The 17408-nt window shown below is 39.5% G+C and overlaps 2 protein-coding genes across 2 annotated transcripts in view; both read right to left on the reverse strand.

Moving 5' to 3' along the window:
- The window catches only part of atp6v0cb (ATPase H+ transporting V0 subunit cb), a 4309-nt gene extending 2942 nt beyond the window's left edge, over positions 1 to 1367 (reverse strand). Inside the window, exon 1 of the mRNA XM_053684835.1 lies at positions 1104 to 1367. Within this exon, the coding sequence (XP_053540810.1) occupies positions 1104 to 1170 (67 nt within the window). The 5' untranslated portion in view covers positions 1171 to 1367. The remainder of the gene's footprint in view (positions 1 to 1103) is intronic.
- A 3104-nt stretch (positions 1368 to 4471) lies between these two features.
- tbc1d24 (TBC1 domain family, member 24) lies at positions 4472 to 16981 on the reverse strand. The gene is made up of 7 exons (XM_017480388.3): positions 16840 to 16981; positions 12193 to 13278; positions 7884 to 8042; positions 7528 to 7591; positions 7230 to 7325; positions 6415 to 6670; positions 4472 to 5762 (listed from the first exon to the last, which is right to left on the reverse strand). Exons 2-7 carry the CDS (start codon positions 13200 to 13202, stop codon positions 5608 to 5610), a joined length of 1740 nt encoding a protein of 579 aa, XP_017335877.1. The 5' UTR covers positions 13203 to 13278; positions 16840 to 16981; the 3' UTR covers positions 4472 to 5607.
- Positions 16982 to 17408: the final 427 nt, after the last annotated feature.

Here is a 17408-nt window from a genome sequence, read left to right on the forward strand (position 1 = left end):
TTCACACACAGCTTCTTAGCCAATCAAAACGAGGCGGTTGTGCAAAAAAACCAAACACAGCATTATAAAAGAACAGGAACAAGCAGGGAGTGTGACATGTCTAAAATTACACCGGAGAAACTACACGACTTATCCTGATCTATAGTTTACTAACTAATTACTATGATTTATTATTATTATTAATAATACACTGCTGTTCAATTCTGATTGGTCAGGTGTTGATTAATTCTCTATAACAGCAGATCTGACAGTGGTGCAGGTTTATATTAATGCTCTCATTCTACGTTAGTTATGGTTTCCATAGTAACGGCTCATTCACAGGGACGTGGACGGCGGACGCTCCGCTGATAATAAACATCATAAAAACCTGTGTAATCATTGATACGATGAGGTTTTCTGTTTATTTAACGTTGAGGGAAGGAGTCTCCAGTGTCAGCGCTTTGGAACAGTCAGAGGTAAAGCTGGAAGACTTCACGCTCGGTGGTTTTACAGAAGAAAAGCGTTGGATGTTGAGGATACGACTGTTTACAGCTACTATAACATCAAACTAATGTCATTATAAACTGATGAAGTATGACGTGTAAATAAAAACGTAAATTACAGGCAAAATGATATGTTATAATAAGAATAAAACACTTTGGGGGGATTATTTTCCTAGAACAGCACAACCCAGTGTATATAATTCCCTCCATATTCAGTATTTATTATTTATAATAATAATAATAATAATAATAATAATAATAATAATAATAATTACTGAATTAGACCTAATAATTATGGATGTGCATCACATTTTCTCCCAGTAAACTGACACACTGCTGACATAAAGACTCATTTGCAGTAGATAGACATCCAGTTTATCTGATATAGACTTTAATAAACATATTTAATGAATAAATAAATCAACACAATGGTCTAACATGATAACAGTGTCCCCTGGAATATCTCATGATGACATAACTGCACTGGAACAGTTTAATTCAGTATTATAATGACTCTCTATGTATCACATATGTGCTGGGACTCCAAATCAACGCTAACAGAGATGTTTATAAAAAGGTGAAGTGTTTATATTAATGATAAAACTGTAAAATGTTGATTACCGCTGAACACCATGGCTGCTGAGGCGCCCATCACGGCGAAGAACGGCGAGTACGCAGGCGCTGACATCCTCCAAAACACTCAGATTATCAGTAATACTGCGGAGAACCCGGGGTTTAAACAGATATATGAATCAGCTTTATCCTGTGAGGAGGTGAAAAGCACAACAGAGTGCGGTACTCTGAATTACACTGATATACAGACAGGAAAGGAGGCGGAACAAACTCCAGCACCGGCTCAGGAAGACAAAATGGCGGCGCGTCAGAAAACATCGCACTGCGTTTTTTATTCCTTTCCCTACCCGTATTCCGCAAATCCATGCTGCGCTCTGATTGGCTCTTGAATTCACACCTACTGTGCGCGGATTGGCTAGCGGCTAGTACGTGCTTAAAAGAGCTCCGCGGATTGGACGGTGAAAAGCAAAAGCTAGTTATATATTTTGAATAAACATTTCAATCAGAAGCAGTGAGACATTTATTCACTTTCTTTCATTTAAATGTTATGTTTTCATCTAAGGTGCTGGTTGGTTAAATTAGGTCGTTTGATGGTTGCTATGGTGACACAACTTCTTTAATCTGTCCAATCAGGAGTCCGCTCGTGAGTGTGAGCTACTAGAAGCAGAAGGCAGGATTGGTTGAGCCCCCCCCCATATATGTTGGGAATGGTTCGTTCCGTTTAGATGGCTCACACACGCATGTCGAAATAAACCGGATTAAAGTGTGGTGTTCTGGGTGTGAACGCTTTTGTATTCAACTTTTTTTTATTTACAACATACCTGAGCAGGTAATACAGGCTAGACAGAGCTTGTTTCCCTGTTCAGGTGTGCTAGGCACAGAGGATAGGTGTTCAGGTGTGGTTCAGAATCAGAGTCAAATTGAAGTTTAATGTTCAAATGCTATTCAAAATAAACTGATGACCAAAAGTATGTGGACACCCCACTCCCCTCCTAATGATAGAGTTTGGGTGTGTCAGCCACACCTGTTGCTAAGAGGTGTATAAAATCAAACACATATCCATGCAACAGGCCGGTGTGGGTGCAGGTTTTCGTTCTGACCAATCAGAAGCCACACCTGAGTCTGATCCAATATTACAGATCTGTGAGTGAGAAATGTAAATGGTCTGCATTTATATAGCGCTTTTATCCAAAGTGCTTTACACTGTGTCTCATTCACCCATTCACACACACACACACACACACACTCACAGTAGCAGAGCTGCCATGCAAGGCGCTAACTTGCCATCGGGAGCAACTTGGGGGTCAGTGTCTTGCCCAAGGACACTTCGGCATGTGGAGTCATGTGGAGGCCGGGAATCAAACCACCAACCCTATGATTAGTGGACAACCCGCTCTACCACCTGAGCCACAGCCGCCCCAAATGTAATGTAAGGTGACTTTGACTTGGTCATTCCAAAACATTAACTTTATTCTTCTTTAACTGTTCTTTGCTAGAACGCTCGTGTGTTTAGGATCGTTGTCTTGCTGCATGACCCACTTTCATTTCAGATTCAGTTCATGGACAGATATCCTGATATTTTCCTTTAGAATTCGCTGGTATCATTCACAATTCATTGTTCCATCATCTCGCCCTCAAGTAGTCCAGAAACATAACCCTTCTAATTTAAGCCAAAAAGTTCTATTTTGGTCTCCTAAATCCACAAAACATTATTCCAATCGCCTTCTTGCTCGTCCACATGATCTTTATCAAACTGCAGAGGAGCAGCAATGTTCTTTTTGGAGAGCAGTAACTTTCTCCTTGTAACCCTACCATGTACACCACTGTTGTTCAGTGTTCTCCTGATGGTGGACTCATGAACATTAACATTAGCCAATGTGAGAGAAACCTTTAGCTGCTTAGAAGTTACCCTGGGTTCCTTTGTGACCTTGCAGACTATTACATATCTTGTTCTTGGAGTGATCTTTGTTGGTCTCCACTCCTGGGACGGGGAACAATGGCCTTGAATTTCCTCCATTTCTACATGATCTGTGTGACTGTGGATTGGTGGGGTCCAAACTCTTCAGAGATGGTTTTGTGACCTTTTCCACCATGATGTACTTCAACAACTCTTTTTCTGAGATCCTCAGAAATCTCCTTTGTTCGTACCATGATACACTTCCACAAACATGTGTTGTGAAGATCAGACTCTGATAAATCCGTATTATTTAAATAAAACAGGATGCTCACTCACCTGACTCTAATTTCACCTTCACATTAACTGCAAATCCTAGACGTTCAAATACTTTTACCACTCACAGATATGTAATATTAGATCATTTCCTCAATAAATAAATGACAGAGTATAATATTTCTGTCTCATTTGTTTAATCGGGTTATCTTTATCTACTTTTAGGACTTGTGTGAAAATCTGATGGTGTTTTAGGGCATATTTGTGCAGATATATAGAAAATTCTAAATGGTTCACCAACTTTCAGGCAACACTGTATGTGCATACATGAGCAAACAAAACTGCAGTACAAAAACAAACACGGGCAATTAAATTTGCAGTGTTAACACTGTCTAAAAATGATTCAGTTCCTCCAGGATTTTCTGAATTTGCAATTGCAGTAATGAACCCAAAATCAAGGAAACTCAACAATATTCGGAGGAGGTGCAGCTTTTCAAAATTACTGCAGATTTTCCGCAGATTTGGGCCAAGACGCATCATGTGATGTCACCACAACGCGCATTCGGCCAAAGCCGTCTTCGAGTCACATGCGAACATGGGTACAGCAAAAAGGTCTCATTTACCAACAAGCATCACTGCAAAAGAACGTGCAAAACAATTTTGTGCAACTGCACTATCACCAATTTGAGTAGTTTTCCACAAAGCACAAAAACCTCTGCAAGTTGCATCGCAAATTTTGAAAAAAAAAGCAGCAAAAATGTTTTTGGCCGCAACAATCACAAAGAAACTCTGAGAAATCCTCTATGGAGTAATTAGATATGAAAATAAATCAGATTACCCTTCTTTCAGTGCATAATATTAGATTTCAGACAATCTGCATACACTTTGTTTGTATGTTAAATCAGTGTGGGTATCAGTTTCCACTTTAGTTTCGATGTGTAAAGTGTATCGGTCACTGCAGTCTGAATTATATATAACCCAGACAGTTGAGTCACTGCAGCACACTAACACACATTAGGGCTGTAAAGACTGGTCTAACCAACAGTCAGGGCTGTAAAGACTTTTTTAATCAAGAGTCAGGGCTGTAAAGACTGGTCTAACCAAGAGTCGTGGTTCTAAAGACTGGTCTAACCAATAGTCAGGACTGTAAAGACTGGGACTAACCAAGAGTCACATAAAGAACCATAAAGATGAAGACTAAACAAGATTGGTGCTGTGGAGGAAATGCCATCAGATGTCTAGAATGTTTGCTCTACACACTTTATTAAACACTTTATTGACATTTATGATAGAGTCATGTGCTTTAATTAATGATAACATACACAATGATAATACTGCTGAACACACACACACCCAGACACCCAGACACCCACACACACACAGCCTCTGTTATCAAGTACGTGTTATTTTAACATCAACGTACTTCGGCTTTAAGACTTTTTTTTCAAAACAATTACAATTTTAACGATATGTTCATACATGTTACTAACAACACATGCACTTCATTAATATGTTCAATTTCACAAGTAACATCCTTCTCATACATAACTAACACACACACACACACACACACACACACACACACACACACACACACACACACACACACACACACACACACACACACGAAGCTTAATTGATAAAACGACATTTGGCAAATCTACACATAGAACATTAATCTAACGTTAATCTAACATTCATAAAACATTCATCAAATACGATGATATGATCACGAATCATGACAATAAAGATCATTTCTGAAACTAGCATTAACTCGATATAACGAGCGTTAAATAATATCAAATGATACAGATGTATGATGTATTGCGATTTAAAAATGAAGAAAAACAAAATAAGACTGCAGTGCATCATGGGTATTCTGTACAAGCATCAGTCCACTGTGTGTGATGATATATCGTTTTGATAGTACACCATGATACTAATAATAAATGATTATAAAAGGAAAACGCTGATCCTGGTTAGAGGTGTGACGATATGTCAGCATGGCAGTTTACTGTGATAATTAACTCAGAAATATTCTACTGTTAATGTGCTACATAGGAAATGACATCACAAATAATAAACACTAGAGAACAGGAAGCTGTAAGCAGACACTGATATTGTGATGGGCATAATTTATCTTATTGTTCGGAGACTTTCTCGAGTATGCTGGTGGGTTTGTTTCAAGAATTTGTCCAAACGTAGTGCACTATGTAGTGAACAGGAGGCTCAGGATCAGAATCAGGACGTGCTTTTATGTTATGTTATGTAATGTACTGTAATGTAATGTAATGTAATATAATATAATATAATATAATGATATAAAGATCAACTCAGTAATGATGGCTGCAGTATTCTCTCTCCGGACGTGCTAATTGGCTGTTAGGTTGCCATGGCGTCCTGGAAGCCCCAGACCTCGAGCACGGCGATCTGGAAGTTCTCGGAACACAGCGGTGGATTGTCGAAGGTGGTGCAACAACCCGTCCGGCCGTGATTCAGCTCTGCGTCGATATACAGCGCGTTCCCCTCACCACCTCCTGCACCATAGCAACGATAAACAACAACAATAAACAAATACAACAATACACACAACTGTAGTAAACATGTTCATGCTGATGATCAAGTTCATTGTTCTGAATTTCCCACTCTGTAGCTCATCTCCCTCCATCACAGGAGAAATCACCAGTGAAAGTTATAACGTTAATATACTCCGTTACTGTTACACAATATAAGTTAGAGTAAAGAAGCATAGAGTCAGCTAGTTGCATTCCACACTGCAATCACAAATTCACTACGCAGCACAGGAAGTGTTCCTCTGTGATGCCACAGTGAGATGATGTTGTGTGATGCCTCTGTGTGATGTTATAGTGTGATGATGGGTGATTCTATGGTACAGTGTATATGTTATAGTGTGATGCCACAGTGTGATGATGATGTGTGATGCCACAGTGTAATGCCTCTGTGTGATGCCACAGTGAGATGATGTGTGATGCCTCTGTGTGATGTTATAGTGTGATGATGGGTGATTCTATGGTACAGTGTATATGTTATAGTGTGATGCCTCAGTGTAATGATGATGTGTGATGCCACAGTGTGATGTAATGTTAATGTATATGTTATAGTGTGATGCCACAGTGTGATGATGATGTGTGATGCCACAGTGTGATGCCTCTGTGTGATGCCACTCACCGATGATGATAGAGTCAAAGTTTCCCGCCATAAACATGGATGTGTTACGAGCATTCAGGTGAAAGTGTCGGGCGGCAAGGAACGGCGAGAGGTGGGTGGAGTCACTGCTGGAGTTGGGCGGAGCCTCCACGGGGAGTGAGTGTATGTTCTCATCAGAGTTTGCAGCGTTAGCATCAGCTGCACGATCAGACGCAGAGCTGGCCAACTCCGGATGTTTAATGATGACCCACTCATAACGCTCTATCTCAGGCTTCATCTGCATGCACATGCACACACACGTACACACACACACACACACACACACACACAATTAGCATAGGAATAACATTATGCAGCATTCATGCACTTACTGTAGACTTTATTAGAATTCCTCCATTCTTGATGTGAACATTAACTGAAGCTCTTGACCTGCATCTGCATGGGTTTATGCATTGTGCTGCTGCCACATGATTGGCTGATTAGATAACTGCATGAATGTGCAGGTGTACAGGTGTTCCTAATAAAGTGGACAGTGAGTGTATAGTGATAAATCTTGCCGTTCTCCCAGACAGCAGCATTTTAAGTGAGAATTTTAAATTCATTTTAATGAATAAATCTCGGTTAATAAATTAAAATCACAAATGTATTTAAATAAATCAACATCTTAGCGGGACACTGACACACGACTTAATATTAATGATGGCAACAGCACCATCATGAGGTCATAATGACACACACACACACACACACACACACACACACACACACTTCCTATCTAATAGATATAGATTGTACGTCATTAATATAGTGATCATGTGATCAGTGAGGTGACTCACCTTAAAGACGAAACACTCGCCTGTCCCGAAGAAGCTCAGTGTGCTTCCTCCTCGCTTCCTCTCTTCCCAGTCTGTGGATAGGAACGCACCACACACCTAACACACACACACACACACACACACACACACACACACACACACATCATATACCTGAATCATCAGACGTCATTGTCATACTGAAAATGTTTCCATGACAGATTTGTGTGAAATGACAGATGGACCGAGACAGAGGTAAAGAAAAAAGGAGAGACAGGCACAGAGAGTGAGACAGAGAGCCAGACAGAAAGTGAGACAGTACCTCTCCGTCAGTAGTCTTGATCAGCAGTAGAGTGGGTTCATGTCCTTCACAGTGTGAATAAAACCTGAAATAAACAATAACACAAACAATAACACACACCACCAGAGCTACGAGGCTAATGTTGCTAACAAATAATGGAAGTTTATGGCCACCTGTTTAGCATGGTGCACTATATGTGTGTGTGTGTGTGTGTGTGTGTGTGAGAGAGAGTGTAAATCTGATGCTGTCTGACAGTTATCTATACACGAGGACAAAGGAGTGTGGTCAAAGTGTATTACAGTGCGCTGTGTGTGTGTGCATGTGTGTGCGCGTGTGTGTGCATGTGTGTGCGCGTGTGTGTGCGCGTGTGTGTGTACCGGTTGAGGCTGCAGCCGTGTGTGGAGGTGCTGAACAGCAGATGGGGCTGACACAGAGCAAATCGTTCAGGAATCCATGACCACACGTCCCTGATCTCCTTCACACTGATGATGTCAGAGCAGAAACCGTCCACATTCACCGTCAGGTCCACATTACACCTACAGAGAGAGAGACAGAGAGAGGGACAGAGAGAGAGACAGAGAGAGAGACAGAGAGAGAGACAGAGAGATGGGGGAGAGAGTGCGAGACAGGAGGAGAGTGAGACACAGGGGGAGAGAGACGGGAAGGGAGGGAGAGATTTGTAATATTCGGTTATGAACATTTATATATAAATGTTGAAACAATACAGAAAAGTCATGCGAATGTTTTTTTCAACCTTATAATCACATTTATAATTAATTATTGATTATGTATTGTTGTGTATTGTTGATTGTGTATTGTTGATTGTGTATTGATTGATGATTGCATACTGATTGATGATGATTGTGTATTGATGATTGTGTATTGTGTATTGATGATGATTGTGTATTGATGATGATTGTGTATTGATGATGATTGTGTATTGATGATGATTGTGTATTGATGATTGTGTATTGTGCACTGATGATTGTGTATTGTGCACTGATGATTGTGTATTGATGATTGTGTATTGATGATGATTGTGTATTGATGATTGTGTACTGATTGATGATTGTGTATTGTGCACTGATGATTGTGTACTGATTGTGTATTGTTGATTGTGTATTGATTGATTGTGTACTGGTTGACTGCGTACTGATTGATGATGATTGTGTATTGATGATGATTGTGTATTGATTGTGTATTGTGTACTGATTGATGATTGTGTATTGTGTACTGATGATTGTTTACTGATTGATGATGATTGTGTATTGATGATTGTGTATTGTGTACTGATGATTGTGTACTGATTGTGTATTGTGTACTGATTGTGTATTGATGATTGTGTATTGATGATGATTGTGTATTGATGATTGTGTACTGATGATTGTGTATTGATTGTGTATTGTGTATTGATGATTGTGTATTGTGTATAGATGACTGATGATGATTGTGTACTGATGATTGTGTACTGATGATTGTGTATTGTGTATTGATTGTGTATTGATGATTGTGTACTGATTGATGATGATTGTGTACTGATGATTGTGTATTGATGATGATTGTGTACTGATTGATTGTGTACTGATTGATGATGATTGTGTATTGATGATTGTGTATTGATGATTGTGTACTGATTGATGATTGTGTACTGATTGTGTATTGTGTACTGATGATTGTGTACTGATGATTGTGTATTGTGTACTGATTGTGTATTGTGTATTGATGATTGTATATTGTGTATAGATGATTGATGATGATTGTGTACTGATGATTGTGTATTGATTGTGTATTGTGTACTGATTGTGTATTGATGATTGTATACTGATTGATGATGATTGTGTACTGATGATTGTGTACTGATGATTGTGTATTGTGTACTGATGATTGTGTACTGATGATTGTGTATTGTGTACTGATGATTGTGTACTGATGATTGTGGATTGATGATTGTGTACTGATTGATGATTGTGTACTGATTGATGATGATTGTGTACTGATTGATGATGGTTGTGTACTGATTGATGATGGTTGTGTACTGATGATTGTGTATTGTGTACTGATGATTGTGTATTGATGATTGTGTATTGATGATGATTGTGTATTGATGATTGTGTATTGTGTACTGATTGATGATGATTGTGTATTGTGTACTGATTGATGATGATTGTGTATTGATGATTGTGTATTGTGTACTGATGATTGTGTATTAATGATTGTGTATTGTGTACTGATGATTGTGTACTGATTGATGATGATTGTGTATTGATGATTGTGTATTGATGATTGTGTATTGATGATGATTGTGTACTGATGATGATTGTGTACTGATGATTGTGTACTGATGATTGTGTATTGTGTACTGATGATTGTGTATTGATGATGATTGTGTACTGATGATTGTGTATTGATTGTGTATTGTGTACTGATGATTGTGTATTGATGATTGTGTACTGATGATTGTGTATTGTGTACTGATTGATGATGATTGTGTATTGATGATGATTGTGTACTGATGATTGTGTATTGTGTACTGATTGATGATGATTGTGTATTGTGTACTGATTGATGATGATTGTGTATTGTGTACTGATTGATGATGATTGTGTATTGATGATTGTGTATTGTGTACTGATGATTGTGTATTGATGATTGTGTATTGTGTACTGATGATTGTGTACTGATTGATGATGATTGTGTATTGATGATGATTGTGTATTGATGATGATTGTGTACTGATGATGATTGTGTATTGATGATGATTGTGTACTGATGATTGTGTATTGTGTACTGATGATGATTGTGTACTGATGATTGTGTACTGATGATTGTGTATTGTGTACTGATGATTGTGTATTGTGTACTGATGATGATGATTGTGTACTGATGATTGTGTATTGTGTACTGATGATTGTGTATTGTGTACTGATGATGATTGTGTACTGATGATTGTGTATTGTGTACTGATGATGATTGTGTACTGATGATTGTGTACTGATGATTGTGTATTGTGTACTGATGATTGTGTATTGATGATTGTGTATTGTGTACTGATGATGATGATTGTGTACTGATGATTGTGTATTGTGTACTGATGATTGTGTATTGTGTACTGATGATGATTGTGTACTGATGATTGTGTATTGTGTACTGATGATGATTGTGTACTGATGATTGTGTACTGATGATTGTGTATTGTGTACTGATGATTGTGTATTGATGATTGTGTATTGTGTACTGATGATGATGATTGTGTACTGATGATTGTGTATTGTGTACTGATGATTGTGTATTGTGTACTGATGATGATTGTGTACTGATGATTGTGTATTGTGTACTGATGATTGTGTATTGTGTACTGATGATTGTGTACTGATGATGATTGTGTACTGATGATGATTGTGTATTGTGTACTGATGATTGTGTACTGATGATTGTGTATTGTGTACTGATGATTGTGTACTGATGATTGTGTATTGTGTACTGATGATTGTGTACTGATGATTGTGTATTGTGTACTGATGATTGTGTACTGATGATTGTGTATTGTGTACTGATGATGATTGTGTACTGATGATTGTGTATTGTGTACTGATGATTGTGTACTGATGATTGTGTATTGTGTACTGATGATTGTGTATTGATGATGATTGTGTACTGATGATTGTGTATTGTGTACTGATGATTGTGTATTGATGATGATTGTGTATTGATGATGATTGTGTATTGTGTACTGATGATTGTGTACTGATTGTGTATTGTGTACTGATGATTGTGTATTGATGATGATTGTGTATTGTGTACTGATGATTGTGTACTGATGATTGTGTATTGATGATGATTGTGTACTGATGGTTGTGTATTGTGTACTGATGATTGTGTACTGATGATTGTGTATTGATGATGATTGTGTATTGTGTACTGATGATTGTGTATTGATGATGATTGTGTACTGATGATGATTGTGTATTGTGTACTGATGATTGTGTATTGTGTACTGATGATTGTGTATTGATGATGATTGTGTACTGATGATTGTGTATTGTGTACTGATGATTGTGTATTGTGTACTGATGATTGTGTATTGATGATGATTGTGTACTGATGATTGTGTATTGTGTACTGATGATTGTGTATTGATGATGATTGTGTATTGTGTACTGATGATTGTGTACTGATGATGATTGTGTACTGATGATTGTGTATTGTGTACTGATAATTGTGTATTGATGATGATTGTGTACTGATGGTTGTGTATTGTGTACTGATGATTGTGTATTGATGATGATTGTGTATTGTGTACTGATGATTGTGTATTGATGATGATTGTGTATTGTGTACTGATGATTGTGTACTGATGATTGTGTACTGATGATTGTGTATTGTGTACTGATGATTGTGTATTGATGATGATTGTGTACTGATGATTGTGTATTGTGTACTGATGATTGTGTACTGATGATTGTGTACTGATGATTGTGTATTGATGATGATTGTGTACTGATGATTGTGTATTGTGTACTGATGATTGTGTATTGTGTACTGATGATTGTGTATTGATGATGATTGTGTATTGTGTACTGATGATTGTGTATTGTGTACTGATGATTGTGTATTGATGATGATTGTGTACTGATGATTGTGTATTGTGTACTGATGATTGTGTACTGATGATTGTGTATTGATTACCTCTTCTGTTGGACGGTGATGCCCTTCTGCTGGAGAGCTTTCTCATTAGCCAGCTGCAGCAGGTTGATCTCCTTTCTGCTGAAGAGCCTTATAGCGAACGCTTTCTCCATCAGCTTATCTGGACTCACGCTGCTCGCGATACCCTTCACAAACTCTCGCACGTCCCCTCTGACCCCGTCCGAGTCCTTCCTGCTCGTCCTCTTGTCCAGTTTCTGCTTCCTGTAGAGCTTGAGCAGGGCGAGCGCCACTCGGTACAGCACTTTAAAGCCTTCCACCAGGAAGACGTCCATGACCCGGGCGGCGTGGGAGAACGGGAGATCGCCGAACACCCAGCGCTGCCAGTCTCCGTACACCTCCGCCACGTCTTCCTTCTTTTCGGTTGCCAAGGAAACAATGTGCACATGAGCAGCAGGGCAGTGCTTGCGTGCCAGGTCGCCAAAGGTCATGCAGGCAGCGCGGTGAGCCAGGAAGGTTTGGTGTAGCATGCGCTGCTGTTGCGTTGTCGCTAACAATCGAGCCACGCCTTCAAAGCACTGAGCCTCATCCGAGCTCCAGTGAAGCAGCAGCGCAGTGACGGCGGGTAACAAGGGGCAATAGGACACGTCTGGAAATTCAGACGCTAAACTCTGTAACACGGAGCCCACTGAAGTCGCAGACTCACGCTTTAAACAGTAACGTGGAACCGGAGCTCCAGACGCAAACTCGGGCAAATCTACAGCCAACATGTCACCGTTCTTCAGTTTCACGTCTGTAGTGCTGTCCCGTTTGGTGTGTTTCTCCTTTGCAGCGCGGTAGACGCCGGCGTCAGGCGTGACAGAGCGGCATGGCAGCGCTTTGATGAGGCGCCGGTACACCTGCGCTCGCTGCGAGTGGCTCTTCACCCACTGACCCGAGCGGGCGTGGCGCTTACGCTCTTTAGTGTCTGTGTATTCAGTTTTTCCCGGTGTGGCATCACGGGACACATCCCCCATCAGCGACCAGTCCACGAAAGCCCCAAAGTCCTCCCCCATGACCTTTGACCTCTGTACACAAGCACAGACAGAATGAGTAGACTTTCCAGAGTGAGACTAACCGCCCATACCGTCTCTATGGAGAGAGAGAGAGAGAGAGAGAGAGAGAGAGAGAGAGAGAGAGAGAGAGAGAGAGCAAAAACAAGTGGGTTATGTAACGGTTCCTCTTCAACGTGTGACATTTCTGTATGTGTGTATTTGTGTGTGTGTGTATTTGTGTGTGCGCACTCGCTCCAATGAAATTAACCAATTATTCTTGATTAGATTTTTTCCCCACTGAAAATCTCCCTTTTCTGTTGCTTCCTTCTGCTCTCGCTCGGTCACTAACCTCGGCCCTCTCGAGAGTCATTCGGTTACTGTGTTAATGAGACTGAAGTTAGACGAGTGTTGGATTAGGGATGGAGTTCTCCACTATTTAGCAAATCAGCTAGTTATTCTGCTTGCTTTCAAATCAACAACACATCTGCTGTCTATTTCTGCTTCTAAATTTAAAAGACAATAACAATAATGAATTAAAGCAGCAAGCAGGATATTCAGGGGCCAAGCACCCAGACTCGATGAGCCGCACATTCACACACGCGTTACACTTGTTGACTAGCAATCACAGGAAAGCAGAGCCATAACTTTAGGCAAAGGGGTTCATGAGTGATGTGTAGTTTCACTCATGATGTGGAGGAAAGGTATAGATGAACAAATGGGAAGCAGGGTGTTAATGCTGCTGCAGCTGATGCTACTGCTGTGACCTGAAAATGTTTTTCTTCTTGCAATTTTAAAAATATCTAAGGTATTTATGTTTATTCTCATCAGTCTGGGCCGTTTTTCCCCACGTTGTGCAAGTAACTGTACCAAAATTACGTCTGTCTTTTACTGTATTGTGTTAGGTGTTTTATTGAAAATTGCACAATAAAAATGCTATTTAATATTAAACCCTGTCAGTCATTTGTTGTCTGTATAATAGCACACTGAACAGCTAGAATCACGGTAGAAAATTGTTTAGACAGATCTCAAGATGATGTGAGACAAAATTTGGAAGAGTAGCAAAAATGGCAGGTAGGTGGAAGCATTTTCGGCATGTTATTGTAACTTCTGACCAGTAGGTGGCACTGCCATGAAATTTGTTGCATTTCCTCAGGTCATGGTCCTGGGAATGCCTACCAAGTTTTGTGTCAGTGCACAAAGTCGTTGCTGAGATACAGCCTCACTTCCTGTTTGGCGGCTTTGCTGTCAGATTCATTGGCCCATTGCGTTCAAACCGTTTGGAGTGTTCAAAATTCTTTTGAGAACTTTTGTGAGGCTTACGCTGAAGATGATGTGTGCCAAATTTGGTAATCATTCCTCAAAATTTGTAGGAGAAGTGCAAAAAAAATGTTTTGGACAAAATCCAAGATGATGGAAAATCTATTATATTTTAAATTAAATTAGGAGGAAACTGAAATGTAGAAAAATTTGGTCAGAATGTTCCTTAAACTTTCCCCAATCAGTGCACCAGATTTCACAACTTTTTACCAGACGGTTCAATGGGCTGCCATAGACACTGCCAGAAGAAGGAGAAGAAGAAGAAAAGGTAGAATAATAATAGGGTGCCTGTGTACCTTCGGTGATTGCACCCCTAACTAGCTTAGAAAAGAAGTGTCCCGGATAACCGACACCACGTTACACATGTAACCCAAACCTCAACCTGCACTTTAATCCCCTAAACCACTTAGGCTAATTAGTGAGGCTGTGCTCCAATACTCAATATAGTGTTAGTGAGTGTTACGGAATGTTCCTCACTCACACAAGACTCACTGTGAGTGCAATTTCAGTAGAATTTGTGGTGAACAACTTTTTTGCATCTCAGGTGTCCAGTGTGAGTAAATACTGTACTGAGTTCTGAGTGAAACTCTGTCTCGTGTTCAGTTTTAACGGGTGCATCGTTTACCAGTGGCACAACAAGCTCTGAAGGGGCGGAGCTTCACACTGCAGCACTAACAATCCAAAATGGACCAAGCGCTAATTTAACAAGATTTTTTTTTTATGTGATTTAGCTAGCTCATCAATAAACTCTAACAATTTATCTAGCACATTAAATATTAACAAATCTTCTGTAAATGAAAAAGCATGATTAAAGGTGAAACCCCGTTTAAAATACAGAATACACGTGAAATAAAGGTGTGTAGATTTTACATTACGAGTGTTTATTTTGTTAATAAGTTAATGTGAATGAAACATGTTTTTTTCAAAACCTGCGTTTATATGCCGCTGTAATCTTACAGTTTTAGATATACTGTTAATTCTCATCTCAATATTTATTTATTTTCGAGGGTGTTTATCAGGTCTGCATGTGTTTTCACAGCCACAAACCTTTAGTAAATCAGGGACTGTGAGTTTCGTATGAACTTCTGTACGAATCTGCCATATTGGAAAATTCCCAATAAATGATAGTTTTTCAGCAAACAGCAGTTTCATCATTGGGGTCACTGTAACCTGTCAGGACGAATATCTCCGCGATTTTACACGGATTTGGCTTGTTATACGGCGTTGGTCATACGCTTTCTGTACTGGAAGCCTGAAGTAAATTAAAAAAAAACACTAGTTTGTAAAAAGAGAGCAATGGATCATTTATGCAGACATTTCCATGTTTAACTTCTGATAACGGTATAACATAACATTTATAAATGAGTTCCCTGCTGATTAATGCTGTAAACATTACATACAACATACTGAGCAAAGTGAAGGGAGGAAGTACAGAGCTGACCAATCATCACTCAGCGAATCACGTTTGGGGGGGGGGGGGGGGGGGGGGGGTTCATTGGGGATATGTAGACTAAACAAACAAACAAACAAACAAACAAACAACTTCTTGCAAGTACAGTCGCTACACTCTTATCACACACCACTGGGTGTATTCTGATGTATAATCGCCGAATGTGGCAGAACAACAAACTACATATTTTAAAGTTATTGACAGATGTTTTGCCCTGTCCCAGATGTGTATTTGAGTCTATTGGGATATTCCAAAAAATTGCTGTAATCTTGCAAAATTGCCACAAACAACTTCTTGATATATTAAATGGAAAAGCTCAATAAGGGTCTGTACCTGGATTACTGGACAAACCTGTGAACTGTGTTACAGAATTAAATTTACACACAACTGTGCAGAGTGGGCGGGGTTAAGAGAGCAGGTGAGGCTATTGAACACTGCACATCCATGCAGTCCACAGGACAGGTGAAATACTGCTCGTCGTTTCACACAGGAGCTTTAATCAACACGGAAATGCAACTTTAATGCAAACTCTGGAAATTACTACAGCTTGTATTATTATACGTCTTACATAAAATGTATGCAGATTAGTAAACTGAATTAATGCATGAAATGACTGTCATAATGATAATAATTGGAGCAGTCTTGAAGAATTCCCCTGAACATCAGGACACTGATTATTAAATAAATGTGAACTGTGATTAAACAGTACAGGTTTATATACACTCATTCTGCCTAAATGTAAACGGATCTTTTCCTGGAGCTAAAACCGTTCGCCATTTTGATGCATTCTGAGGTCCGGGAAAAGAAACAGCTCGTGCACGAGTACACAAACAATAAACAATAAAAGATATTTTAATGTAAACAGAAATTTACGATGTGACTGAAGCTCACCTTCGTCCGCTTTCCGCTGCATTCATTTTCTGTAGGGCGCCACTGCTGCGCATGCGCACTAGAATCGGGCACCACCTTTAGCGCATGCGCAGATACGTGTCTCGCCTTCAACCGGAAGCTTTGCAAGACGCGAGAAGCTAAAATGTTACCTGGTCTTTTTAAATTTATTAATAATTTATATATTTCCACATATATAAATACATATACACGCACACTTTATTATGTCTTGTAGCTCGTTTAACATTAAGAGCCGCGTTCATTTTTCCCGAGTTTGCAAGCTTAGCCAATCATAGCGCAATTCGCAAAACACGCCAAAGGGCATCCAGCCAATTATAGTAAAGGAGGCGGGATTTGTCAGATTTGTGTTCGAGGGGTGGATAGTCTCTATGGTAACGCCTCAGATGCACAGCGCCTGATTTCCATTAGCTTTAAGTTAATTATAAACCGCACTGGTTTTTCCCTGTCACGACATCTTGTTTTGGTGTTCCTAATTCTGTTTATGTCTCGTAACGGTCCTGCTTTATTCTCCAAAATCTTAACATCTGCAGTTTATTATGGAAAAAGTGGCA

Source organism: Ictalurus punctatus, chromosome 1 (assembly GCF_001660625.3).
Source record: "Ictalurus punctatus breed USDA103 chromosome 1, Coco_2.0, whole genome shotgun sequence".
NCBI lineage: Eukaryota > Metazoa > Chordata > Actinopteri > Siluriformes > Ictaluridae > Ictalurus > Ictalurus punctatus.